Below are 26,691 nucleotides of genomic sequence, written 5' to 3'. Positions count from 1 at the left end.
CTTCGGTACCAAAATGGTGTGTTTCCAAGGAAGTTTTTTACTTTTTGGAATTCAAAGCTCCCGAGCCTGTTTCCGTATTTCGGGTTCTCTAGTTGGACAGTGGACGCCACCTCTCCCACGCATCCTCGGGCCATCTACTGGGCTCCAGTCTCATCCTAGCCCCCAACCCTTTTGGGGGAAGAGCCAGCCAGGCAAGGAAGTTGAGGGCCTCCTTGGACCTCTTGGAGAAGGATGTTCCACAGGGCAGGGGTAGTTAGAAAATGGTGGACTTCCAGGTTCTACTAGATGGCACCACTTAAGGGACCAGGAGGGCATCCTCCACACCTGACCTGGTGGGATGGGCAAGGAGCCTCCAGATCCTTCCCAGATCCCAGAACCAAAGTTGATCGCGACGTGTTGCTTCCCTTCTTTGGAAAAAACTGACTTGACCATTTGACGATGTCTGGAAGGTTTATCAAGACCTGGCTCTTCAAGGTAGACATAGAGGGACTTTGATCTCAATAGAAGACAAGACATGCATGGACTGTAATAATTTGCCTTTCCATGCTGCATTTTGCTATGTTTTAAGAGGATGGATACAGCTATAGAAGGTGTCCTACTTGACCAGCTGAGAATGGCTTGTGAACTTATGCTCTGATTAATTCATGAGCCTCGAGCCAAGTTTCAAAAGAAATCCAATTATTTATTAGGAGCAACATGTCAGCATTTTCCCCCAAGTACAGTCGGCTCTGCCCTACGTAATTTACTATCCACCCATGACCCTGTTTCCCCTGTCCAGGGCGTGTCATAAATCACATTTTCCAACAAAGCACTTAGAAAAACAAGCTCTGGTAACTTGAGACACAATCTAAAGAAAGGTATGCGTGGAATGTGCTTCTGATCATAGCAACTGAACTGCTCCATCAGCTCCCCCCTCCCTCCTTCTTAGGGCAACTCGGGAGCAAGCCAGCAATGCTTTATCAGTTGACACTTATATTACAGAGGTCTTAACTGAGGCTTATGAGAATTGTAGTCCAAGTACGTCAAGCGGGGAAGATCAACTTCCTCCTGTATTTTGAATGAACACGTTCAAGCTTCAAGTCCTGTCGGTCTTAATCAACATGGGTAACAATCCAGGATGAGGGAAGACACCCCAAAATATTTGAGGCTCCACCAGTTGATTTAGACCGTGTCCCTTTTGGGAAGATCTTCCTTCCATTTATAGACAAAGTGGAGAAACGGATGAAACACTACCAGGTTTTTGAGAATAGCCGAGTGTCCCCTGTATAACCTTAACAGGATGTCATAAAGCTGTCTGAGGAGACTGCGAAGGACTAATAATGACACAAAGCCACCTCATTTAGTCAGGAACATTCCAATTTAAAAATGGTCCCACAGCTAGGATTTTATTTAAGTTTTATTTTTAAAAACAGTGGAATCCCTTTTATACATTATCGTTGCACTTCAACAATTTTACACACCACAAGTTTCATGCATCTACAAGTACGCCCATAATCTAAGAACCCAGAAATGTCTGTGATTCTACAGTCATCCTAAAATCAACATGAATTAATGTCAAAACTGAAACAAACCAGTTGCATAGAATATCACCATGCCGCGATGCTGTTTCAACAGCATTAAAACAAAAAACGAACAAAAGAGAGAAGAAATTATAAAATTCGGCCTGAATTGAATATACAAGACTGTGAATCCATCAGTGCAAAAAAAGAGATGAGAAATATACATGATTTAAGGAAAAACAAAATTAAAGCCATTATAATATGTATATAAACGAGTGTGTCTCACTGTATTCCATCATCGTCTTCTGGACTACCCCAAATTCCACATTCCATAATTATAGGATTATCTCATTTTTTTCTGTACAGATTGAGCCCTTAGGTCAAATGTCAATTTACATGATATTCCTCCTCCATACTTGGACATAAATCTCTCAGACATACAATATAAGGAATGAATTCAGCAGCTTAAAAATCAAATACTCACTGTAGTTTGGTTTTCCCACCCTCCAAATATAAATATATACTGTATATATTTTAGGTTTTGCTGTACTTTACAAAAGGTCTTCACTAGGATGGCAGCAGGTGCATTTCAGAGCTAATTTTTAACAGCTACGTTAAGTAAAAAATAAATAAATTGCTGCATGCATGATTGGACTTCTTACTTGTAATACTTAAGTGTTCTTAAAAGGGGGGGGGGGGGAAGCAACATTCCCACAGCACATCAAGCCCAGAATAGTTTACATCCTGTATTCTGAAGCGTTAGTAAAAGTGATTTCAGCTAAATAAGGCATGCTTGAGACAGTCACCGTTGCTCACTTCAAAGACAAGCATCAGAGAAAAATGGAGTTTGTAAATCAACCCTCGGATATTCAGTTTTGACAGGTGGCATTTCTATCAGTCTCTCAAACCTAAAGCTCTGAAAAAACAAATAACAATTAGTGATGACTGAAATTTCTAATTGCGATAAGCTAGGACAAAACTGTAGGCCCACCCACTTTCTCAGGAATCAGCAAAAAGGAGTTTTAAGGGGGGCTCGATTCTGAACACCAATATAGAGATGGAAGAATATAAACACCACCTTTTGTTACAAAGTTGTTTATGGTCAGGAAAGCTGTGTGCGTGTTTATAAAATGTATAAACTTTGGGTTTTGTTTATATGAAAAAAGATGGAATTGGTTTTTTTGTTTTTAAAAAAGGCTCACCGATATTTTTAAAAGAGGTATGCCACATTGGATATTATAATCCTGTATAGACGTGGTTGATCTATGTGTGACGTGCATCCAATTTTTATTGTCCTAATAGCCAAAAATGTGTGAAAAAAATATTCAGGAGTAGGGCTGGCTCCATTCAGCGTTAGTGCCGCTTAACTTGCAAATAATTTCTGATATACAGACGACTCAGTCTTACATATTTATATTTAGCCCCTTTGCATTTTCAAAAACCCAGGGGTGGATAAGTAAATAAATAAGTAAATAAATAAATATGAAAAGACAGTTTTGAGAAACATTTTATACAAACTTACATAAGCACTGCTTTTAATTTGTATTTCTCTGGCGTAGATTTTTATCTTTATGGTTGTTTGTGGAATTAGTTTTCCTACAAAAGAAAAATGACATCCAAATTCAGTTTTGGGAGTTAAAGCCCATACATTTTCAACACGTTGAGGTTGACAAGCACTGATATAAAACCTTGTAAAACTTTGTGGGCAGAACAGAGATGGCTTTCCAGAACAATCATGTTAGTGGCATCATTTACATTCACTTGTGTACAATGCACTGGTTTCTGTCCCAGTTATTTGTGAATACTGCTATTTCAAATGCACCGCTCTCTCGGGGGAAGGATTTGTTCTATGTAATCTCCCCCCCACCAAAAAATAACTGTTCAAGATGGCAATCCCCACTGACACCCCCCACTTCAATCGCTCCTCCCTTTTCTGACAGTTATTTACATGCAAAAACATCCCGACTGATCTACAATGAGATTTAAAAGGCCAGAGTAAACAAACAAAGGAACAAAAAATCAATGTGACAGTTTCTTGATTGTCACACTTCTGGGGATCTCTGGGAAAGTCCACATATCTTAAAATTGTTAAAATTGAGAAGCACTGCTTCATTATATGCCAACCCTGAAAAGAACAATCTTTCATTGCCTTATAATATTTTGCTTTCCCTTCATATTCCCTTCATACTTGCCTGGAAGATGGAACATTTAGAGCACAAAAAACGGACTGAGATAGGAAGATCAGGTCCATGAAATACTTACATTGGTCCAGCTGGTTCATCATCTGCAAGATGGGTGGATGGTGATCCAATGAAGGAAAGAGAGAAGGCAAAAAAAGTCATTAGGTTCTGCAGTAAAATTCCGTGGGAGGGTACAAAATTATTGTCTACCAATCAACAGCTTTATCTGAAAGGCCATTCCATTCGAAATTGCAAAGATTTCATGAAGGGATATTTTTTTCTCTCCTGGATTTGAGTTTAGATGACAAAGTAAGGTGGTTCAAAATCATTTCAATCAACAGTATTTTGAATGCTTATTGTGAAAATGCAACTGTTAAGTGGACAGATTCTTGCAAATATTGCACATACTCATCCTGACCCCAAATTCCAGTGGTTCAATCTTACAAGAGATGAGAAGACAAACCAACATTTCAGTTGTAAAATCCTGCTGTTTGTTTCTAAAATCAATGCTTTTATTTTCCCCCATCTTAACTCTCCCCAGAAACACTTGGTACATGATTTCTTGAGTATTCCTGTCTCTTTCAGACTCTGCTCCAAGTTCTGAATAAAATATTTCAGAAGGTGGTAGAGGCAATTTTGACTGGTGCAAAGCAGCCCCTGCAAAAGCAGAAAGCTTTTGTGGTGATTACATACACAAATGATATTACCCAGTTATTACACATCACAGACACTTCTGCTCGTTACCTGGGAGGGCCAGAAATTTGCCCCTTTATAATTTTTTAGAAGATTAGGGAAAAAAATATTATAATAATAATCAACTTGTCCCTTTTCATGTAGGCTTCTTCATGATCAACTCGACTTTTCATTTGTACTTTACCTTACACGGAGTAAAAAGAGAGGCACATTTTAAGCAATAAAAAAACCCCAATCCATAAGAACACCTTCGGTTGGCAACCTGTTCTGCATTACATCACTAGTTTGTTTGTTGATAGATAGTTGGCAGGCTAAAAAAAGAAGAAGTTTTCTTATAATTTGTGGGTTTGGGTACAAAGTCAGCAGGATTCCACAAGGGGACTTGAGGCACACAAAGCATTTATGGAAACTACAGTCTTTAACAATGTAAGCAACTGCAAAGAGCACACACTAGGAGTAATGTTGGCCCAAGCTGGACATTACTCCATCAGTACCTTTAAGGCAATGGAGTGGCTCAGCCACCACCAGCACAGTTACCAGAACGAGAAGAGAGAAGAAAAAAAAGGAAGAACAAAAGAGGAAAAAAAAGAAAGAAAGCTAACCACAAACTAACAGCTGGACAGCCAAAATAACACACCAGTGTCCACAGAAGTCTGCTACTCACAGCAAACTATCAGAACAAGGTACAGAGAACTAGGACTAGTAAGGACAATCAGACATCAATGTGCTGTATATACAGTGGAGATATACAGAGACACATCTGGTTTGGAAACATGAAAGCACATTATGATAAAAACTAAGCTGCCCCTCCAACAAACATATTTCAATCTCCCTCCCCTCCCAACGAAGATCTCACAGGCAGCCTAAGCTAGAGACGCTCTAATATAGAAGCTTTGCTGGTGCTGACATCGAAGAACATCCTTAGTTTTCGTTTCCCAGGAATTAGCGGGGTTAGGGTTAGTGCCGTGTTCAAAACCATCGTTCTGCCATTCGAAACCTCGCTTCCACCCCAGCAGCCTGAAACAAGGGTGGTTGTTTCTTTTTTTTTTCTTTTCTTTTTTCTCAGGGAGGGTTTTGGCTAATGGATTCTGAAGGAAGCTCCAACTTATGCCACCTGAGACAGACCGGTCGTCAAACACGGAGGTGGAACAAGAATGAGCTTACAAATGGAACAAGGCTGGCTTCGGACTTGACATGAGGAAGCAAGATGGATGCTCTAACGTGAATGCGTTGAGGTTGGCAGAGCTCGTGGGGTGGGGTGGGTGGGCGGTTGACATGCAACTCTTTTATCGTGGGTTGGCGAGGTGGCCATTTCTCCTTTCTATGCCCAGTCCAGTCAAGTGTGGCTGTTATAGAAAGCCTTTCTCGGTCAATAGCTCCTGGGCCAGCCATAGCACCTTTGCAAAAAAAATTAAAAATAATAAAAAATCCATCCCACCATATACAGGACGTGACAAGACAAAAAAAAAAAAAAAGGACCAGAGCCCTAAGAGAGGTTGACCCAGAAAAGGGGAGAAACAGAAGTGTAGGAAGCCAGGGGGGAGGAGAGAAAAAAGAATGGAACAAATTAGGAAAAAAAAAAATGGAGGTTCGATAGCAAACTGAAGCCCAAATTATTGGTGGGTGGGAATGAAGAAAAAGTAAGGAGAAGGGTTAACGTCATGAACTGTGCATCGTATAGACTGAAGCGGAGAATAAACAAACTCCAAAGCATGCAAAGCTCTCACTTACCACCATTTTTAAAGGAATGATGCAATTGAAAGGGGGAAAAAAAAAAAGAAGTCATAGTAACTGACAAATAACAATATTACTCTCATTTCTAGTTCTAGTCATTCTCTAATTTGCTAGGGTTTGAGCCGCAGGTTGGTTCCTTACGCTCTTCCACCTGGCTACAGTTTTTTTTCGGACTGGTGGCCTTTCCGCCCCCACCCACCCCCCAATTCGTTCCACTGACATCATCGAGTTAAAGACTCCCAACTTCTCATTTTACACATCGGCTCTAGGATACAAAAAGAAATTAGTCCACCACCAAAACGCAGGACCTCTGAAGAGTTACGTGCATGTTATAAAAAAAGCAAGCTTCCAAGCAGCCGTCTCAGGTTTTGTTTTACATCCCAAGATGAATTTTTTACAATCCCCTTCCCAAATGGTCAAGCGGAAATCCTATATGCTCTGTATTAAAAAAAAAAGGGGACATTCCGTTCTTTTTTTTTTTTTTTTTTTTAAATGAGGTTCAGGAACTTCGCTCAGATGCAGGGGGAAGAGATTTTACGAACAGGCTAATTGGGGACTTTATTTGAACTGTTTTGCTCTGCCAAAGGGACGGGAGGGCTTATAAAAGTGGGAATCTGTGATCGGGAGCTGGCAGGAGAGAAATACTTTTGTCCTCTGTTCTTCCCTAGCACTGAGGCAATTGTGCGCATGTATAGATGCTCTCAAGAGACCTCGATCTGGCAATCTCCCTCACACCCCTCTTCAGTCTAGACCTAGGTCTCTTATTTCTGACCGGCCACAACCTGACAAGGGAAGAACAAAATAAAAATTAGAAATTGGGGGTTCGGGGGGCGTGAAAAGAGAAGGAAGCCAATGCCCATTTTTTGCCCTCTAACCTGGATCAGCGTAAGGAATAGAGGCCGCGTTGCTAAGTGGATCTTCTTGCAGAGGCCCGTAAATCAATGCCAACTAGGATCTTAAATAGTAGGACAGGCAGTGCTCGTTTAGCGGCTGCCTCAGTTAGCAACAGTTCAAAAGTTACGACAGCGATGAGAAAGTAATTTTAGGACCAATCTTTACGTTTATAGCCTTTGCAGGTATATATATATATGGCGAAAGAAAGTAGAAGTCAGATTGTAAGATGAGTTATGGTTTCACTTAGTGAACGCTGTACTTAACAACGAAGTTTCTGATAGCAAATGTGGTCGCTAAATGAGGACTATGTATAAGAACTAACCTACAGAAAATTATTAAATTGGATACTATTGTTTAGAAGAAGCATGGACAAAAGGCCAAAATACATAGATATTCTCTTGTAAAAGGCAAGAGAATTTGAAACTATTATGAATAATTTGATTAACATTTCAATAGCCCAAAATGCACAGAATAAACATACTTTTTAAAAAAATTGGGGGGACATTTCCCATTAATAGCCCAATTATATGCTACAGTGCAACGTATTAAAATCTTTGTAGAACTGTTTTTTCCGACTTAAAAAAAAGCATACTAGCTATGTACATATATGTGCAAAAAGTTTTCTTATATATCTATGATAAACACATGCAAAGTACAAAGCTATGCAAAATTTAATATGCACATTTTTGTATTTCCGGAGCCTGGAATCTATGAAAGTTTATTTTTAACAAGGAAAAAAAAATCACTTTAATGCAAAAGAAAGATCTGAAAAAATTAAGTGGTCTGAATTGATTTATATAAAGAGCAAAACAGTATTCCAGGTAACATCAAATAAGACAAAAAATGACTTCCAAGCACCACAGCTTATAGCAACTACAACGCTGGAAATTAAGCTTGTATGTTTTTAAGATACTCTATAAAGATCAGTTCCTTTCCTTTCTAAATCCGATATCAGAACTGAAAACAGAAGTTTGGACGTGACATCTGATAAACAGTGTTGATGCTCAGCATATTGAATCAATAGAATGAAATTCGTGGAATACATAAATAGTATTTTTATGAAGATAGCCGGGTATGAATTCATACAACTAATTCTGAAAAAGCATTAAGGGGCAAGGCCTGATGGAAATTCTCTGAATGTTATAGTGTGGTTCAGGTTTTATGGTGTATTTTACTCTGTAAGTATTTCAGCACTACAATTATAAGGAGCACAATTTGTTAATGTTTATGCTTGCTGCACTCAAATAAGCTAACCAGGTATGGGGTAATATAAGCACGGCATATTTGGTAATTGTACTTATGTAGCCAACATTAAAACTAAACACAAGAGAACAAAAAGAAAGCCTAACTTGGGAGGGTTGATAGAACAGACCTGAATCCAAGAAAAAATAAATAAATGAAAGGATTTGGCTTTTAGGTGAAAGTTAGCAGATTTAATATTGTAACAATTCTAGTAAGTCAACCGTTGGGGTGTGTACTCATTTGAGTCTTCTACCTTGGCAACTTGGTTTCCAATTTCTCAGAATAAAGTAAGGCTCAGGTAGGATAAGGCACAAAGTATTTAAAAAATGTGCTTTTAAAATGGAATTTCATTTAGAATTCTCTGGCCCAACATCATCATCAAAGATTAACCTAGCCAGGAACTTCCTCCTGCTTGAATGCTGTTGACAAAAAAGATTAAAAGGAAAGAGTTAACAAAACGGCCTGAGCTGCAGACTTTAATAGACCAGAAAAGACCTTTTGAGAACTAGCCAACCCCTTCAAGTCTCATAGATGCACTGATGGGGGAGTAAGGATTAGCACCCAGACAGGTTCCTGCGAGTAAATAATTTCTGCTAAAAGGTAACAACTAACCAATGCAAGAAAATGCTTGTAGCTCAGGGTTGAACTCTTGGGAGTCCTTGGTGCTTTCTGAGCTTGGTTGTTTTCCTGCAGACGTTTCATTACCCAACCGGATAACGTCTTCAGTGCACCTAGCTGGGTAATGAAAGAAAACAAGCAACCGTGGAGAGCACCAAGGACTCCACAGATAACAATTAAGCTGGACAAGAAGGCAGAATCTTTAGAAAAGGTGTAAAGAAAAGGATTTCCTTGGGAGGGTTATCCAGGCCAGTGAGTTCCACGTTTTCTGGAGAGCAGCAAATCCTTATCGCATAGCATACCGTAAAAATAAAAATAAAAAGGTCAAAATAACTGTTAAATTAACTACTAAGACCGTATTACTATTCTTCTTCTCATCCTTACTAGTACCTATCTCTTCCCACTTATGGCTATATCCATGTTGCTTGTATCTTTACAACTTATATTGTTTTATTGTTTCCTAGTATGATTTGATTGCTTATTAGTATCCTATGACTATCAATTAGTGTTGTACCTGATGATTCTTGACGAATATATTTTATTTTTTTCTTTGATGTACGCTGAGAGCATATGCACCAAAGACAAATTCCTTGTGTGCACAATCACACTTGGCCAATAAAGAATTCTATTCTATTCTATTCTATTCTATTCTATTCTATTCTATTCTATTCTATTCTATTCTATTCTATTTTGCTCCATTCCATTCCGCAGGGGGTTGGACTAGAAGACCTCCAAGGTCCCTTCCAACTCTTCTCTTCTACTCTACTCCATTCCATAGGGGGGCTGGACTAGAAGACCTCCAAGGTCCCTTCCAACTCTTCTATTCTCTTCTCTTCTCTTCTCTTCTCTTCTCTTCTCTTCTCTTCTCTTCTCTTCTATTTGCCTTTGGGTTAGGAGGCCTCCTCCATAGAAACCTGCCTATGGGGGCATCGGAGACATTACTTGTATTTAACAATAGCAACAACTGGCCATGATCATTCCAAGTGGCTGGAAAGAGCATCTATAAAAATTAACACCTGGGATAAAGGGCAGAGCTGCTCATTTAGCTTGGCTTTTTGTGCGTTCTGCGTACAAGAAAATCTCAGTGGCAGGCAACAATTCCGGGCAAGCAAAGCACAAAACATAACCAAATTTTTGCTAAGGAGATTAGATGAGTGCCGAAGTGACAAGAAAAAAGGAAGGAAAAGAGGAATGTGTTTTTAAATTGCTTTCTTCACGCTCTTTATTTATAACCAGGATCAAGCCAAGAAAAATAAGTATTGGAACAAAATGCAATAAAAATGGAACAGCTGCCCTGCCAAGGAAAGAAAATCAGGCATTCTTTATTTTATTCCAAACTGCAAAACAATTCAAACAGGAAAACAACATGCTACCTTGGCTTAGGCTAAAATTAACACAGAGAGGAGCTGGAAGAAAACCAGCTGAAGTTCTTACTTTCCTCTTACTTCAAAACACACGTAGTCTAGAAAAGCATGTGTTTGTTGATTTATTGCTAATCCAATAGAAAGATTTTTATTTCCCACTGAAGCCATGGCACATACACTAGACTTGATACAATGAAATAATAATTGTTTTGGATGAAGAAAAGAACAGGACCAGAGGGAAAGTAACCGCTTGACTGTAACACAAAAACATGTCCCTGTTTGTGTAACAAAAGCTACAGCCCAGTAAGTTTTTGAATAGTATCATAAAGACCTGCACTGCCTCAGTCATAAGCAATGACTGCAGAAATGCATCTCTGCTTTTTAAAACTTCAGCCTAACATAGCAAAGCACCCAGTGCTTATGTGTTATATACATCAAAACTTGATGGCTGTTGACTTGCCCATAAGATAAGCCAAGAAGGAAATTCCTTGGCAGTAGCTCCAAGGAACAGCAACATCTGGAGCGTTGGAAAGTCAAAGTTAAAAATGATCAGCTGTTTTTTACGTAGGGAACATCGACTACACTGAGAATACCCAGGTTAATAATAGGATGTCTCAGGTACACCTGGACCACAATTCAGTCTGCCTTGTCATTGGGAGAACAAAAGGGATCTACTGGTGCCAGCCCGATTCACAAAACCCTCAGAACTGAGTTAAATCGAAGAGCGCTTTCCTATCTATTCTCACAGAGAGAAAGGAGGCATAAATAGGTCAACAATGAAGTGAAACTCCTTTGGAATAAAGCAACCGTAGATTTTTATGCCGATTTGCTGATTCGTTGTAGTAGAAGATGGTGGGGGGGTTCTTTGGAGTGCTGCCTTGAGCTCAAAATAAAGAGTTACAGTCAAGTCCTGGCCACTGATTTATACATGGAAATTATGATTTTTTTTTTCAGCAGGCTGGCTGGGAATTTCGCAGTTTCAACAAAACAGAAGCTTGCCGAGGGGACGTAGATCGATTCCACAAAGAGGCTAACCTCACACCCTTGGAATCGCTAATATATCATGGGTGCCTCTATAATAAATGATCTGTTTAATTGCATCGTCGAATCCGGGAAGTCCTTGGCCTAAGGCCACAATTGACCCCAACATTTCTGTTGCGAAGTGAAACATTTGTTAAGTTAAGCTTGTCCCATTTTATGACCTTCCTTGCCACAGTCACGGTTGTTAAGTGAATCTGGCTTCCCCACTGACTTTGCTTGACAGGGGGTCACAAAAGGGGAACGTGTGGCCCCTGGGACAAGGCAACCGTCATAAATATGAGTCAGTGGCCAGGGGCCCGATCACGTGACTAGGGGGATGCTGCAATGGTTGTAAGGATGAAAACTGGTCGTAAGTCACTTTGTTCAGTGCCGTTAAATGAACTGTTGTAAGTCGAGGACTACCCGTAGGTGGCTCCTAGCTTTCCTAGTCTTGGTTTTGGTGCTCAAAATGGGATCCTACAGGCAACGAGGGCGGCAGGCCTGGACCTGTTCTTAACTGCTCGCTGTGACAACGTAAAACACTGAATGAACTGCTGTGCACAACTGTTATTCATGAACAATTTCTGTTAATCATGTGCCTCCATCTATGCAGGGGGTGCCCGATTCAGATGTCCTCCACTGCAGCTGGAGAAAATTATAATACATCAGGAAGTAGTCCTGTTAATCGTGTTTCTCTGAATTAATTACGTGTAAATTTAAAGCAAACACAAATGGGTGCATGTTTCTCTTGGGTTCTTTGTTCTATGTTCACCTGCTGGCTGGAATTCGGTTCCCACAAGTGACTTCAAACCCCATGTCCTGCCCCTGTCGGAGTCCGACTCAGAGGAGGAAGCCGAACAGCTGCTCCGCTGGCTGTGGAGGAGGCTGGGGAAGGGCAAATTCTGCCTGGGCAGAGCAAGGGGAGAGGTAGAACAAGGGAGAGGAAGACCCAGGCCCACCCCTTCTTTACCCTAGGGCATGCAGGAATGGAGAAGGAGCAACGTGGGTGGCATGGCTTACGGGGGAGAAAAGGGCCCTGATTCCCTTCATTAGCTGCAGCCGGGAACACGGTGTATAAAAAAGGCAAGCTGTGTGCAGTAGGCTGTTGGGAGCAAATGTGAATTTATCTTGTATAGTTGTGGCTTATCTGTGTCCCTGGCGTCTTTCCAACTGTGTGAATTTTGGTGTGCTTTCAAGTCTGAGATTCCTTCTCCTGCCCTGTCAAGCTAATCACTTCGGTTTGGTTTGTTTGGATTTTAAGTTACAGTTTGTGTGCGCCTTGTTTTGGACTGAATTTTCTACAGTCAAAGGGAGAGTTTTTCTCCAGCTGAAGGTAATCCGGACATTGGGGGCAAAATTGGAAATACTAAAGGGATTTTTCTTGCTTATTTGACTGTGTTGCCTTTGTGCCACACCCCGGGTCATCACACCCCAAGGATGCATTGTGGCCCTAAACCTGAAGAAGCACACTCACTGACGAAGCAGTGAGGGCTCTAGGCTTTAAGCTCTCCTTCAACATTTCCTGGCTTTAACCATTGCTGGGAGTACTGACCCAGCGGCTTCTTCAGAGTATATTCTGCGTGAGTCCCCTCTTCGACAGGTAGTGCAAAAACTGAAATGGCCAAAAGGAAACAGCCATTCCTTCCTGAGAGATAGGAAGGCTTGAAATGAAGTTCTTCACAAACTCAATAATGAAGTTCCCCTAAGTTCCGAGGTTTAGAAGGAAGCTTCAATGGCAAAGGCGAGGAAATACACCCTTAAAGGCTTTACCCCATGGTCCCAACACCAGACCCCCCCCCTCATCACAGTCAGGAAGCAAACTCTCCAAGCAGTTGAGAAGCCCAAGGGATCCTTCTCAAGAATGTCTACACACATTCCTGGCACATGCATCTGTCTAAGCAATGTGTTCAAAGGAAGACCAGTCCAGTGTCAGCAAATGCTTATCCAGCTGTCAAACCAAACAAAACCGTCTCTTCAAAAGAAGACCATGCGCAACGGGTCTCATGCCGAATTGAAAGCTGGCGCCAACTCAACTCTCTTTGCATCTTGTTAGAAGGGAAGAGCTTAGCAAAATCCCAGCCCCCCACCTCCCCACCCAGTTCTTATCAAGGAGCTGTTTGCCCAGGAAGCTGTAAGCAGAAACAGACAATCTTTTCTGCCTCTTTGGGCTGAATGGAAAGAACTTGCATTGGTTCATGGCAATGACAAAACATACAAGCAAGCCATCTTCCTTGAGACACTGTATAAGCTGTTCTGGTTAGCACGGTTAAGGCTACTGCTGGATGGATCCTAGAGAAGCGGAACAATCAAATAGAAAGGGCCTTTTTTTAAAAAAAGGGGGGGGGATTGGGAACCGTTTTAAAAGATTGACTGGTATATTTCTGGATATAGACTATATTCCAGCTGATTAAACTAAAATTAATATCCAAGCCGGAGTAGGTTTTTTGAAAACTGGAAGAACAAAAACTGCCACTATTGGAGGTGGGAGTTACTGTTTTTATTTTATTTTCTCTGCTGTTTTTATTGCTTGTAAATCTCCTAGAGTCACTGCAAGCAAATAGGCAGCTATGTAAGTTTCCTAAATAAATTAATTATTGGATTTTATGCATATAATAAAAACGCGGGCCCATTTTTACACAAATGTACCAAAGCTGACCTGCTCATTTGAAAAAGCTGAACATTTTGCCAAGGCAGCTGTGGAAAAACAGGACTGTCAAATGGAATCTATTTTTTTTTCCAAAATAAAAAGATGGAATCCATTATGACACCTTCAGCATCTGTTATTGGCAGGACCATGCTTTTAAAATTTTTATCTTATCTTACATGGCTAGTCCAGAATTATTGCACCGTTTAGGCAGTGTTTGTTTCTGCATAATTGCAATTTAGTGTGCTGTATTGTCTACATGACACAGTCCTTATCCCATGAACACAGTATCTTATTCAAGATGTTAGATGGGAATTAACAACAATTTATTTCTAAAATAACTTCCCCATTTAAAAGGAAGATGCCATTTATTTTTGGTTCATATTTGTGGTTTTGTATTGTTTCTCATAAAGTAATATTTTACACACAGACAACCCTCAATTGTAAATGGACATAGCCATGCTCTCTATGGTCTGTCATAAACAGGTTCACATAGGAAGCTAGTTATTAGCTTGGAGTGCTTCTATGCCTTAGTGACTGTAAGATGGAGGGACTTCAACTCCAAGAATTCACCAGCCAGCCAAAGCTGGCTGGAAAATTCTGAGAGTTGAAGTCCATCTATCTTATTGTTGCTAAGACCGCTATTTTCTCACTAATAATAATAATAATAATAATAATAATAATAATAATAATAATAATAATAATAATAATAATAGGAAAGAAACAGCCATACCAAGAAGAAAGTTAAGATTAAAGCTTCACTACCTCAAAGGAGTCTCAAGCAGAAGATTCAGGATGGTTATGGGATGTCTGCGGGATTCAGTGGATAAATTTCAAAAGGCTACTGATCTCTACCATTTAAAATGCAAGTATGAGCAAAAACTTTCCATTACAATGTGTTTTAGTCGCTTAAAGCATTAGATCTTATTCATGCAAAGGCAGGTTGCAAGTATCTGCAGTCAAGAGGTCTTTAAAAAGTTTTAGCAATTAATTTGAAAAATCCTTCTTTGTTTTCCTCCAGCAAGACACAGTACCGTATGTATTGAACCGAAGCTGCATTTAGGCACAGTGAATTTAGTAACAAGCAACATTGTGTTTTAAAATGTCTCGCATGCTAGGAAGAAGTCTGTAGGACAAGACCAGGCTGAGCCTGAGAGAGGGAGGGGTCAAATGCATCATCGGTCTTGAGTCCCTTCACGCCCACAAGAGATCTAAGTCCAGCCCACCTTGAATTCCTTCTATTCTTCATTCCTGCTAATTTCCCTTGACCGTTAGTAATTCAGATTCTTGTCGAGATCATAAGCTCACAACAAACTTTTATATTCATTTGAACTGCCTGGACTTCCTGATTTTTCCCTCATTTGACAAGAGTCTTTTTAAAGATACAAATATTTCAGTATCTTCTCTGTCAAGGCCTCTCAAACGCAAGGACCGAGAGACAAGGATTTCCCAGCAGCCTTCAGCAACCCGAAATTGGAAAGTATCGGTTGATAACGCCAACTTTTTAAAAGGATGGCTCCCCAAGGGAAGAAACCAAGGGCCTGGTTCCCAGCAAACACAGGCGGTGTGGAAGAAACTTACCATCCGGAACCTCATCTGGCCGCTTCCTTTTCTCATAAACAACTATGATAACCACAAGAATGATGATCTCTGCCATAATTCCCAGGAAGGGCCAGAGAGGAGCCAAATGGCTGCGTACGCGCAGGATGGTGGTTTCAGCGGCCGTGTTCACGGAGTTGGTGGCATTGCAGACGTAACTCCCAGGATCTTCGCTGATGTGGAGGTTTGCAATACGGAGTTCGGTGTAATTGTCTTTGTTGTTAATGAAGAAGCGACCGGAAGAGTTATCAATACTCTAATGAGAAAAGGGTAGAGCAAAATTACCAAGCATTCCAGTTAGGGTGTTATATGCCCACATCCCATCTCTTGAACGAGCTTAATATTCTTCATTATGAGAAGTAAGCTGGGCACGCGAGAAGCTCATTCACCTACTCGTTCCACTTGCTGAGGGTTCTCCTGCCTTTTAAAACCTCCTGAAGTTCACTTGTGATGGAAGATGACAGGTATACTGGCATGTCCTCGGCTTACGACCACAACTGAGCCCCCAAGTTTGCGTGGGCTAAGCAAGTTGCTTAAGTGAGTCACCGCAGTTGTTAATAACACGGCTTTTAAGTGAATTTGGCTTCCCCGTTGATTTTGCTTGCCAGAAGATCGCAAAAGGACCCCAGCACACGGCAACCGTCATAAATATGACTCAGCTGCCAAGCTTCTGAATTCTGAACAGTGGTAAGTGTGAGGAATGGGTCGTAAGTCATTTTTTTTTTAGTATCGTTATAATTTCGAATAGTCACTAAATGGACTGCCGTAAGTCGAGGACTGCCTGTATTTCAAATAGCCATGGAGGAACAATTCTGAGGAGCAAGCAAGGTTAGTCAGAAAAGGATGCAGGAAGCTTGAGGGAAACTATATGCAACTGGATGTTTGGGTTCTTGTTCTGCATTAGAAAGCAGGGTCGTCTGCAAGAGATTTCCTGCCTAGAAGTTACATTATTTTTAACATCTGTTGCGGGGACCATACCTGGTTTTGCTCTTAAGACGCCTCCGATTTTGATCTTCATACCTCAAGTTTAACAAACAAATAGAAAGCCCTCCCCCCAGCCAACAAAAGCCATTTGCAGAACAAGAGAGAATGATCTGCCGCTAGGAGGCAAAAATACTGGAACAGTTTCATTCCTTTGGCCTCGTGTTGCAAACGTCAGCCAGCAGCTGAGCTTACCTAGTGGGAGTTCGGTCTTCTACTCACCAGAAGCATTCCGTTGACTTTTTTGTACCATGTCCACTCTGGATGTGGGTAGCCAACAGACTTGCAATACATCACTGCCTCCTGCCCTTCGTTCTTGTTCTCACTTCGCTTATGCCCAGTAATGTCAGGAGAAGCTAACAGGCACACAAAAAAGGGGGGTGAGGAGAGAAAAAGAGCAGCGTATAATTCAGTCTTGTTTCCTCTGTAGAACGGTCACAACCCTATATCATGAAATTCAAAACCGTCACCCACTGCTCAAAACTCAAGGAAGCACAGCGGTGGGCCATTCAGTGGCTTAATATATTCAGTTTTGCCACTGGTTATTTATTTAGAGCCTCCTTCCATTTTATATTGAACTATTTATTGTGTAATCTCCTGTCATGGGAGAGTCGGCAGAGCGTTCGTGCCCAATTCTGGTTTCTGTTTTTAGCGTCATTGAGTAACCCAACAGTACCTAGACAAGTCTGGGGAAACGCCTTCAGATATGCACTGAACAGTGCAACAGCATGGAGCAATAAACTAAAGCCAGAAAAGTGCTCTTAATTCTTAAAAGATCATTCTACACCTTCTCCTGAACAATTTAGGACTAGGCTGGAAGACATATAGCATTTATTCCTACAGGAAAACGCAGAAAGCTGCAGCTGGGATACCATTTTTAGCAGCTTCAAAAGACCCGTTAGAACATGGCCAAATAGCTTATTAAGCAAAATAAGAAGAAGGCACAGCACTGACATATCTAGAATTATTTTGCATTTTCTATGTTTGGTTTTGACATTCGGGAGATAAAAGCAATTTCCTAGAGGCTCCAATTTATGAGGATGAGCGCTCATCACCTGTGACCTGGAAACCCTCAATAAAGTGTTCCGTGGGAAATTGCAGAAGGAGAATTTTAGAAGCTAATCTAAAGAGGAAGACAAAGGAAATGAATTAAAAACTATGGGTACCTTTCACTTCTATTGTAGCATTTGCTGCTGGGGAGGCAGCAAATAAAAATACGCACCAATATTCCCCCGAATCATCAGCTCTGGGCTTTGTGATTCTGCAGAGAAAAAAAGAAACAGGGATCAGAACAGCAGGGGACTAAACCTTCCCCAGGTTTAGAAAGCCATATAGCCTCAGTTGTTTCTAGCTTATAAAAAGCAGTCCTAAATATTCGAGACCTTGTTTTTCCAGCTTCTTTGCTGGAAAATTGAAACACCTACGTAAGAAATTCTGAACAGAGCGTTTTTCCCTCATATTTTACAGAGCCAATTGGGATCCCAAATAGGATCTTCCCTTTTTGAAATGGACGTTATGAATTATTTTAAAACTTGTTTTTTTTTTTTTTTTAAAAAAAGCTGTGTTAAGATGGATCGAATTATCACATAGACTTTAAAGTGAGTGTATCCATAATGTACAGGGAGTCCTCGACTTACAACAGCACGGAAAAAAAGGGACATGACCATTTTTCACACTGTGTCCCAAGGACACGTGATCACCTTTTGCGACCTTCCGACAAGCAAAGTCAATGGGGAAACCGGATTTGCTTCATAATCATTACCGACTTATTAGCTGCAAGGATTCGGTTAACAACCGAAGCAAGGTAGGTCGTAAAATGGGGCAAAACCTCACTTAACAACAGAAACCTTGGGTTCAGTTGTGGTCATAAGTCAAGGACTATCTGTATTCTGCTTGCTAATGGACAAAAAACCCCAAATAATGCATGGTGTCATCCCCACTTCATAAAGTTTTGAATATTATTTCTTAAAGTCATCCTATCAAAGACTTGAGGATTGGATGTGAACAAGCATCTAAATCTCCTTAGCTAAAATCACTAGTTTTGTTTAGTTTTAGTTTAGTTTTAAGGTTAAGAGCTGTTCAGCTACTACATTTTGTAGCGGAAGCGTCACTGAATTTTCAGAGATGAAAATTACTTTTCAGACTTACTTGTATTCTGTCGTGTTTGTGCTTTTTATGGTGCTTGGCATCTCTTCTCCGTTTTTCACCCAGTAGCTGTGAACGAGGGGACTAGGGCTGGTTGTGAGGTTGCACTGTAGTGTGATAGGAACTTGAGGGGAGGTAATGGTCACCTCACCACTGGAATTGATCCTGGGCTCTGGAGGAAAAGAGACACATTAAAAGAGCTGTCAGTTTTAACCCGACTCAAATGTCCTACGTGGCACAATTAAATGGCAGGAGTTGGGAGAGGAAAAGAAACTACACGTGGAAAACAACTTTACTAGCTCAGATGGCATCAAGGCATACAATGAACAGCTGACCAGCAGAGGGAGAAAAAAAAAACACAACAAGGACTAGTCTACTGATACAAAAGGGCAAAAAGAAAAAAGAAAGAAAGAAAAGGAAGGAATATATTTTGGTATTCTTTTGTTTTTTTTTTAGCCTAACCAAGGGGAAATTAAAAATAAATAGCACAAGAACATATAGCAAGCATTCAGTCTAATCCGTTTAAAAAAAATAAAATCTTTGGACGCTTTCACATATCGTTCTAGATTGAAGGATTTTGCTGCAAAGAAACACATCTGATAGAATACAATATTGTATGTGCAATTTTTGCCCCCCCAAACAGGTATTTAGCAGGGCCTCTTCTAGGAAGCTAGCAAAGAAAATCGTGCCATTACACCTTTCAGTGCCTCAATAATGGAAGACAATTTCAAATCATCAATTGTGTAACACAGATTTTGAGCTATGATGAAACAGACAAGAAACAAAAGTTTATTTAGCTAGTACTCCGAAGTAGAGGAATCAGCAGAAACAATAAAGTCTTGTAGCAAATCTATTCTTTCCATTTTCTATGGTACACAGGACACCTATGTAAAATAGGTGCCTTGCCCCTAACAGCATTAACTTCTTAGACACCTGTTGTGTTCCTTGGGATCCTTTTATTTACCAACCCCTTTACCTAAGAAAAAAGAGAAGTTGAAACCCTTCCCCCAATTAACATGTTGGATTTCCCTGTGATCTATATTCAGATTGTGTAAAGTATTTGAAAGAGGAAGTGCACAGGGAAGCAAACCGAATTTACACGTTCTAAGTCCTTCAAGCAGCAAGGCCTTTTGCAAGGCTTGGACAGAGATTTCTGGCTTTTTACATGGGGAATAATAATAAATAAATAAATAAATAAATAAATAAATAAATAAATAAATAAATAATAATAATAATAATAATAATAATAATAATAGATTAACAGAGTTGGAAGGGATCTTATAGGTCATCTAGTCCAACCCCCCATCCTGCCCCCAAGCAGGAAACTCTGCAGCATTTCTGACAGGAGACTGTCCAGTCTCTTCCTGAAATCTTCCAATGATGAAACACCCCAAATTTCTGAAGCTGTTCCATTGGTTGATTGTTCTAACTGTGAGCAAATTTCTCTTTATTTCTAGGTTGAATCTCCCCTTGATCAGTTTCCATCCATTATTCCTTGTCTGGCCTTTGGGTGCTTTGGAAAATATACACAGCCCCTTTGCCTTACTGGATAGAAAGCGGTCACATTCTTAATGTATTGCTATATCCCAACCTGAACTCCCATTTCTTTCAACTAAGGAACTTGGACACGCAATCCCACACAAATCCCTCTGAAGCAAGAACATTTCACCGCACAGGTCAAAATGTACTTCATGAATATCAGGCTATGCAGCCTTTCATCCTTCCTTTGTATTTATGCTGGGTTTTTTATACTTTAGACCCTTGGAATCCATCCAATCCAACAGTATAATCTTTGTTCTGCAATTAGATGTGTTCAGGCACAGACTGTGGGATTAAACCAAGTACTGGTAGAGCAAAAATATATGAACATACTTTTTTTTAAAAGACCCGTCCTAAGCATTTATTTCATGCCAGCATCTCAAAAGACATAGTACAAAGCCATGCCACTCTATTTAAAAAATAATTGTGTAAAGGAATAGCGTAAAAATTTGAAAGACTTGTCATGATTTACTTCTGGCATGGAATGTTTTTTGCAAATACATTTCATTTTATGGGTGATCTTGACATATACATATTATCTTCAGGAAGAGAAAATAGTGGCAGGATAAACATGCTGGTGACTGTAATAGAGAACAGGAAAGATTTAGACATGTGTTTGTTAGTAGCATATGATTGTACCTATATTACCAAATCCATGAAAATCTTTACCTAGTAATACTCTCAACTGAGAATTATCCTCCACAGAAGTACGTTATATTCGGGTTTAACATGGCTTTATTCTAGACTGAAAAATCAGCAAATTTAATTAAATCATAAAATGTTCAACTGCAGCTTTCCAATTAGTCCAGCAAAGGGAAACCTGATTTTCAAATTCCCCATATGGAACACTTCCATGTATTTGCTGTCACTGCAGCCTGAACACGAGGAAATCTCATGCCCAGTGGAAAACATTACTATCTAGAGTTCCTCTCAAATTTATTTGGAAAGTTCCATGACTTTACCATTAAGGAGTTAAATATTTCCTCATAAACTCACCATACAGATTAAACAAAATTAAATAAGTACACAAGGTAGACACCTGATGAATAACATCTACGTGCAAAATGAAATGCTGCACTAATAATATTTGTCAAGAACATAAACAACTGCACCCAACATAGAGATTTATAAATCAGCTTTACAATCTCTAATCTGATGCCAAGAGCCATGTTGGCTAGAAATTCTGAGGATTATAGTCCAAATATATTTGAAGGACATCAGACTAGGCGAGACTGATATATTTTCCTACTAATTGTCAAATGAATTAGAAACAAGGCAAAAGGAAGCAAATGGGAGAATTCGACACAAGACTTTGGGAGCAGAGAATATTTATCGCCTAGAAATGGGCAATACAAGCAGTTGTATTTTTGAGAATTCTGGGTTTCAAAAATTTATTCTGCTGTATTGCTTTCAAAATACTAGTTTTTAGATTGCATCCCGTTTGATGCATTTTAGCAAAATGGTAATATAAAACTGATAGTGAGACAAGCATGCAACTACTACTGGAAAATCACACTGACCATCCAGTATTTCTCTTAGTTGTTAAAACTGTATCATAATGCTTGTGTATAATGTATATGTCAGCATTACACATAACGGATTCTTGGTTTTTCATAAAATAATCCTCTACTGTTAGCTGTTCTTACTGCCAATTTCTAACTTGAGAAGCATTTGTCTCATTAAAAAAAAAGATTTGCATGCTTTCCCTATCAGTTGTAGTCATATAGTGCAGGAAGTTCTTTAAGTCTTCTAACAAAGCATCTGATAGGCTTTTTTTCTATATCCTAATAAATGAACTGTTCCGTTTACACAAAAAACATTTATGGTGCAGCTTTATGATCAGAAATCCAGATTAAGTTTATCAGATTTATTTTCACTGCATGGCCCAGGAGAAAGGCTATAAGCCACAACAAATAAGAAAGAAAATTGATTTCCAACTTATTACTGAGTATTTCACATTTACATGATTCCTCATATACTTTGTGGGCAATTTTTCCTCTCACTCTGATACATTCTTAACACTCCATTTTGATACACATATATTCTACTCAAGGTAACTATTTTTTTATGAGCATACCACTGTAGAAGGTAAATTGCAGAAAGTAATCTTTCTAAAAAGCTTCTAAAAGTTAAGTAACGCCTCCCTTCTGAGATTATGCTTTTGATATGAGTGCTGACATTACAGACCAGAGTTTGTGATTAGATTGGTTTAGCCAAGGTGTGGCTCTGATGGAGCTGCAGTTTAGAAAAATATATGTTTTTAAATAAAATCTGCTTGCTGGAAAAGGTGCTGCCAGACTCCTCCCAACCTTTTAAAACGATTAACAGTATTATAGTAAAAGAAAGCAGAGAATTCATACCACTGAGAGGTCCCAAAAAAAGTTACTTCCCATATATTCTTCCCTGCTTTTTAAGATCAATGTAGAATTTTTCTTGCAAGTTTTGTTTTCAATTGAGATTGGCCTGGCATGAAAGGGGTGGGGGAGAGAAAGAGAGACAGAGAGAAAGAAAGACCCATTTCCGTATTAAAAACCATGTTGTAAAATGTCCTACAAGCCTCATTCCCTAATGAGTCCTGCTGTCTTGCAGCTCTAAAAAGAACTTTTAAAAATCTCAAAAAGGCAGATGCAGATTCATTATGTATGCCTCAGAACTAGAAACTGCCAGATTTACCAGCATAAATGACAGCACAGAAGGGTTTCTAACAGCAGCTCTAGGGAACAAAATGAGGTTGGAAATCATTTATACAATGGCACAAAATAAATCTGCAGTGCACCAAAGACATTTGGGAAGTTTACAGGCCTCAACCAGAGGAAATAGTTCTTCCATTGTTGGTTTCCCAGGATCTAATATTTAGGATAAATTTCCTACGAATCAGGAGTGAAACTTAAATGTGTGCCGAATATTCATTTTTTATTTTAAGAATTTATATGCCACCTCTCAAAATAAAAACCCTCCTGCGATGGTACGTATTAACTATTGCCACTTGCTTCACAGTGCAGTACAATTCATTGGCCTGTTCCTCTGCGCGATGGGGCTTTTCAGGAACCACTTCAGGCAACGTTTTAGAACGTCATCATGATTTCTAGGCCTTTCAATAATAAATAAAGTCGGTTACAAGATCACCCCATGCAATTTAGCTTTGTATGTGAGGACATATAACTTGAGTGTTAACAGGAAGGAGATGAGAAAGAAAACCGCCTCTTTTGCATTTGTAAATAACCAGGAGGCTTCAGATACACCAGGGAAAAGTACTATAAGCAGAGACTCAACATCTGGGAAGTTTCGGTATGGATGTGATTTATAAAAAGCAACTTCTGACTAACCTTAAAGGGAAAACCCAACATTTGTCAGGCAATAAAGGTTGTAGATGAGGGTCTACGTACTTAAAACCATGAGGAGAAGGAAGGCAATCCCACGATATCCCCATAAACAAAATAACAATAATAAAAAAGAAAGTGTTAGGTTAACAATCAACGCAAAATAGAAAAGGCACTCATGGAGAAACTAGGAGAGCACAAAGCCTACTATATAAGAAGTAAATAAAAAGGAATAAAAGCAAAAGGAAACAAACATTCCAATACCAGCTTGTTTTTCAGAGGAACTAGAAGACAGTTTCAAAGATTCTCCTCAACACTTGTGGTCCTAGGAAGGAGGAGACACATTAAGAAGGTGGCAAAAGACACACTTTGACACGTCCACAAATGAAAAAAATCAAGGCACTTCCCCACCACCAACACGCACACACACACGCACGCAACGAAGACAATCGGTGGGTGATACTAAGGGTCACAAGAGAGGTGGGGTGGGTGGAATGGGGATCTCTGGGAGTGCCTCTAGGGACTACAGCGCGACTCCTCTGAGGAACTGGACTCACTCTGAAGGACGCTTATAGTAGCCTGGGCTCGTATCCACGTTATGGCAGGATTTTGCCTCAAGTCATTCCTCCTGGGGTCGTTGCTCGCCCTGCACTCATACGTCCCAGAGTCTTCCAAGGTAAGACGAGTGATTCTCAGCACGCTCACGCCATTCACCCCGTAGGCAGTGTTAATGGTGACACGGCGCTTTCGAGCACCGTCCCACAGCTGTTTGAAAGATTCAGCCCGGTTGACTTCAGCGTACCACCACTGGATCTCTGGGGTGGGGTTCCCAAACACGTCACAATACAGTTCAAAGGCGTCCCCTGTGAGCTTAGTCTCTGACATAGGCGACTTGACAAACCCAGCTAGAGAGGAAAAGGGGCAGCAGAAATGCCATGACGGATGAACAGGAGGGGGAAAGGGGAGGAGGAAAAAAAAACAGATCTTATAAAGAAAGCAAATGAAATAGCAGAAAACACAAAAACAAAACAAAAACAAAAAGAGAGACATGCCCATCTACAACAGTGGCTATAGTGTGAGTTCAAAAGAAGAAAAGTGAGATCGGCAAAAAAAAAAAGCCAGGTTTAAGGGAAACAAGCCATCAGATTTTACAGATTCATAGTCTGTGACAGAAAGAGAATGTGTCTATTTTTTCCTCTTCCTTTCATCTAATAATAATAGATCCAAGGGAGGAGGTTAAAAACTGGGTTGACATCTTAAGTCTTATCAGGAATTCCCTTTGTTTAAACTTCAATAATTCTCCTTTATTATCTCCTTTGGATTTAACACTGGGATTAGAAAAAAGCTCTCTATTATAACCAGCGCTCCCCCATGTTTGTGCTTGGATCTCTTCTTATTTCAAGCCCAGAGGGATGTATGATAGTCAGATAAATTGCCCTAAACATCTTATAGCAGCCAACAGTTAAAGAACTCTTGTGTTGCAATAATCACTGTATTACCATAAACTTATGCTGATTAAAAACAAATGGACCACAAAGGTGTAAAAGTTAGGCAAACAATCATGCTACTGTTATAGTCACACACCAAATAACTATCCCATGCCATGTAGATCTCTTATTTTTCCCGCCCAAGCAAATCCTCAGAACTGAATCAGCATTTTCAATCCTTTTAAATTGGTATCTTTCAAGCTCTGGAGTCAAAATAGTACAAGGGGAGTATGTTTTTCTGGTAATGACTAAGAATTCATTGGTTCTCAAATCCCATGCCCAAGTATAGGTGAGCTAGCTTTGTGCCCAAGGCAGGATCAGAACTCACGGATTACTGGTTTCTAGCCTAATGCCTTAACCGCTACACTCAACTAGTTCCCACTTCATCTAATTAGCTAGATTACACCTAGATTACCAATTACTTAAAATTATAAGATTACTTTTCTGTTAATCAAACAACACCTAAACTAGATTGCAAAATATTTCAAAATAACGTAGAAGGTTACCTGCTTGTTTATACTCTGAGTCACCCTGGAAAGTTACAGACATTTTCTTCATATTCCAATATGCATTCAATCATAAAGTAAGCCAACCATTGTTGGAAATCAACATAGTATGTATCAGCCAAAAACTAACTCAATTTCACAACACACCACCCTATGAGATCAGGAATCATTCCTGTCACACTTTCCAGTTTCAAATTTGGTGCTAAGGTAGGTATAAAGTATTTGCTGATTTAACTCCACACTGCTGATTGTTTCTTAATAATGTAGCTGCTGAAAAGTTTCTGGCCTTCTAACCAGTGAAGGAAGGATGAGACACTACAGTCTTTAAAAATTACAGTAAAACTTTAGAACTATATTTTCAATCCTAATTTGGTGAAAACTCAAATCAGTAAAGCTATACACATATGTATTGTTCTGTAATATTCAATATCCACCACATTTTTGCTTTCACAGTTCTGGAACCCCACCTAGATATGATAGTTTTATTCTCTTTTGATAAAAAGAAATTCTGTCAAATACAATTGAACAGAATGTCTGCAAATCTAGTTAAGGTAAATGTTTCTGACTATTGCTATAATCTTGACTAGCGCTATACCTATTTAATACTTTTGAATATACTGGATATTTTGTACTATCAGCTTCAATTCGTTTCTTCAAGATGGTGACAAATACTTTCTACAGGCAGAAAAGCATTCTAAAAAAAAGCCTCTAACCAAAATACAAATCCAAACATTATGTATCTTAATGTAGTTTTGCCTGCAGGTTCTATACAGCAAGTCAGGAAATGGGCCACACTTATACTAAATTATTAATGTGACCAAAAGGCATCATCTCACTAAAAGCTATGCTGCATAATGTTAATGTTGCAGAATCATAATACCAGGCCTGTGTGTAGCTATGCTATCCTGCTGAGCCACTCCCCCTCTGTTTTGACCGTGCTGCTAAAATATACATAGCCTTAATAAAAATGCAAACACAACCTGTCCTTTGCTTTGTGCATCCTACACCGGTTAGCAGGAAGTTGAGCTGTTCAAAATGAGTTCTGCTGGAGTGATCTTTGTATTTTCAAGCTTGGAAGCTAATCCTTTAATATGGTTTCGCAGGGAAGCCAAGAGCAATAGATACATTTAGTGCTTATGAACAGGCACAACTGAAATAAAAGTCATAGAACAAATAGAATTTATATTTAAGCACTTCTATCAAGAAACTTTTGTGAAAGGTGCATA

At 39.6% G+C, this 26,691-nt stretch overlaps 1 protein-coding gene across 2 annotated transcripts in view; it reads right to left on the bottom strand.

Moving 5' to 3' along the window:
• Positions 1 to 1,383: 1,383 nt before the first annotated feature.
• The window catches only part of NPTN (neuroplastin), a 29,069-nt gene continuing 3,761 nt past the window's right edge, over positions 1,384 to 26,691 (bottom strand). The window contains exons 2-9 of one of the 2 annotated variants that reach the window (XM_026689462.2): positions 24,030 to 24,377; positions 18,617 to 18,785; positions 17,635 to 17,729; positions 16,691 to 16,824; positions 15,470 to 15,743; positions 3,762 to 3,783; positions 3,022 to 3,095; positions 1,384 to 2,415 (exon numbers count right to left, since the gene is read on the bottom strand). In XM_026689462.2, coding sequence (XP_026545247.2) covers positions 3,035 to 3,095; positions 3,762 to 3,783; positions 15,470 to 15,743; positions 16,691 to 16,824; positions 17,635 to 17,729; positions 18,617 to 18,785; positions 24,030 to 24,377 — 1,103 coding nt within the window. In that variant the 3' untranslated portion in view covers positions 1,384 to 2,415; positions 3,022 to 3,034. The remainder of the gene's footprint in view (positions 2,416 to 3,021; positions 3,096 to 3,761; positions 3,784 to 15,469; positions 15,744 to 16,690; positions 16,825 to 17,634; positions 17,730 to 18,616; positions 18,786 to 24,029; positions 24,378 to 26,691) is intronic. The other variant, XM_026689458.2, reaches the window with a different exon arrangement.

This window comes from Notechis scutatus, chromosome 11 (assembly GCF_049901735.1).
Source record: "Notechis scutatus isolate UNSWTSFEM ecotype Mainland chromosome 11, rNotScu1.2, whole genome shotgun sequence".
In the NCBI taxonomy this organism is placed as follows: domain Eukaryota; kingdom Metazoa; phylum Chordata; class Lepidosauria; order Squamata; family Elapidae; genus Notechis; species Notechis scutatus.
The sequence above is the reverse complement of the archived record's forward strand: the minus strand, read 5'-3'. Positions and strand labels throughout refer to the sequence as shown.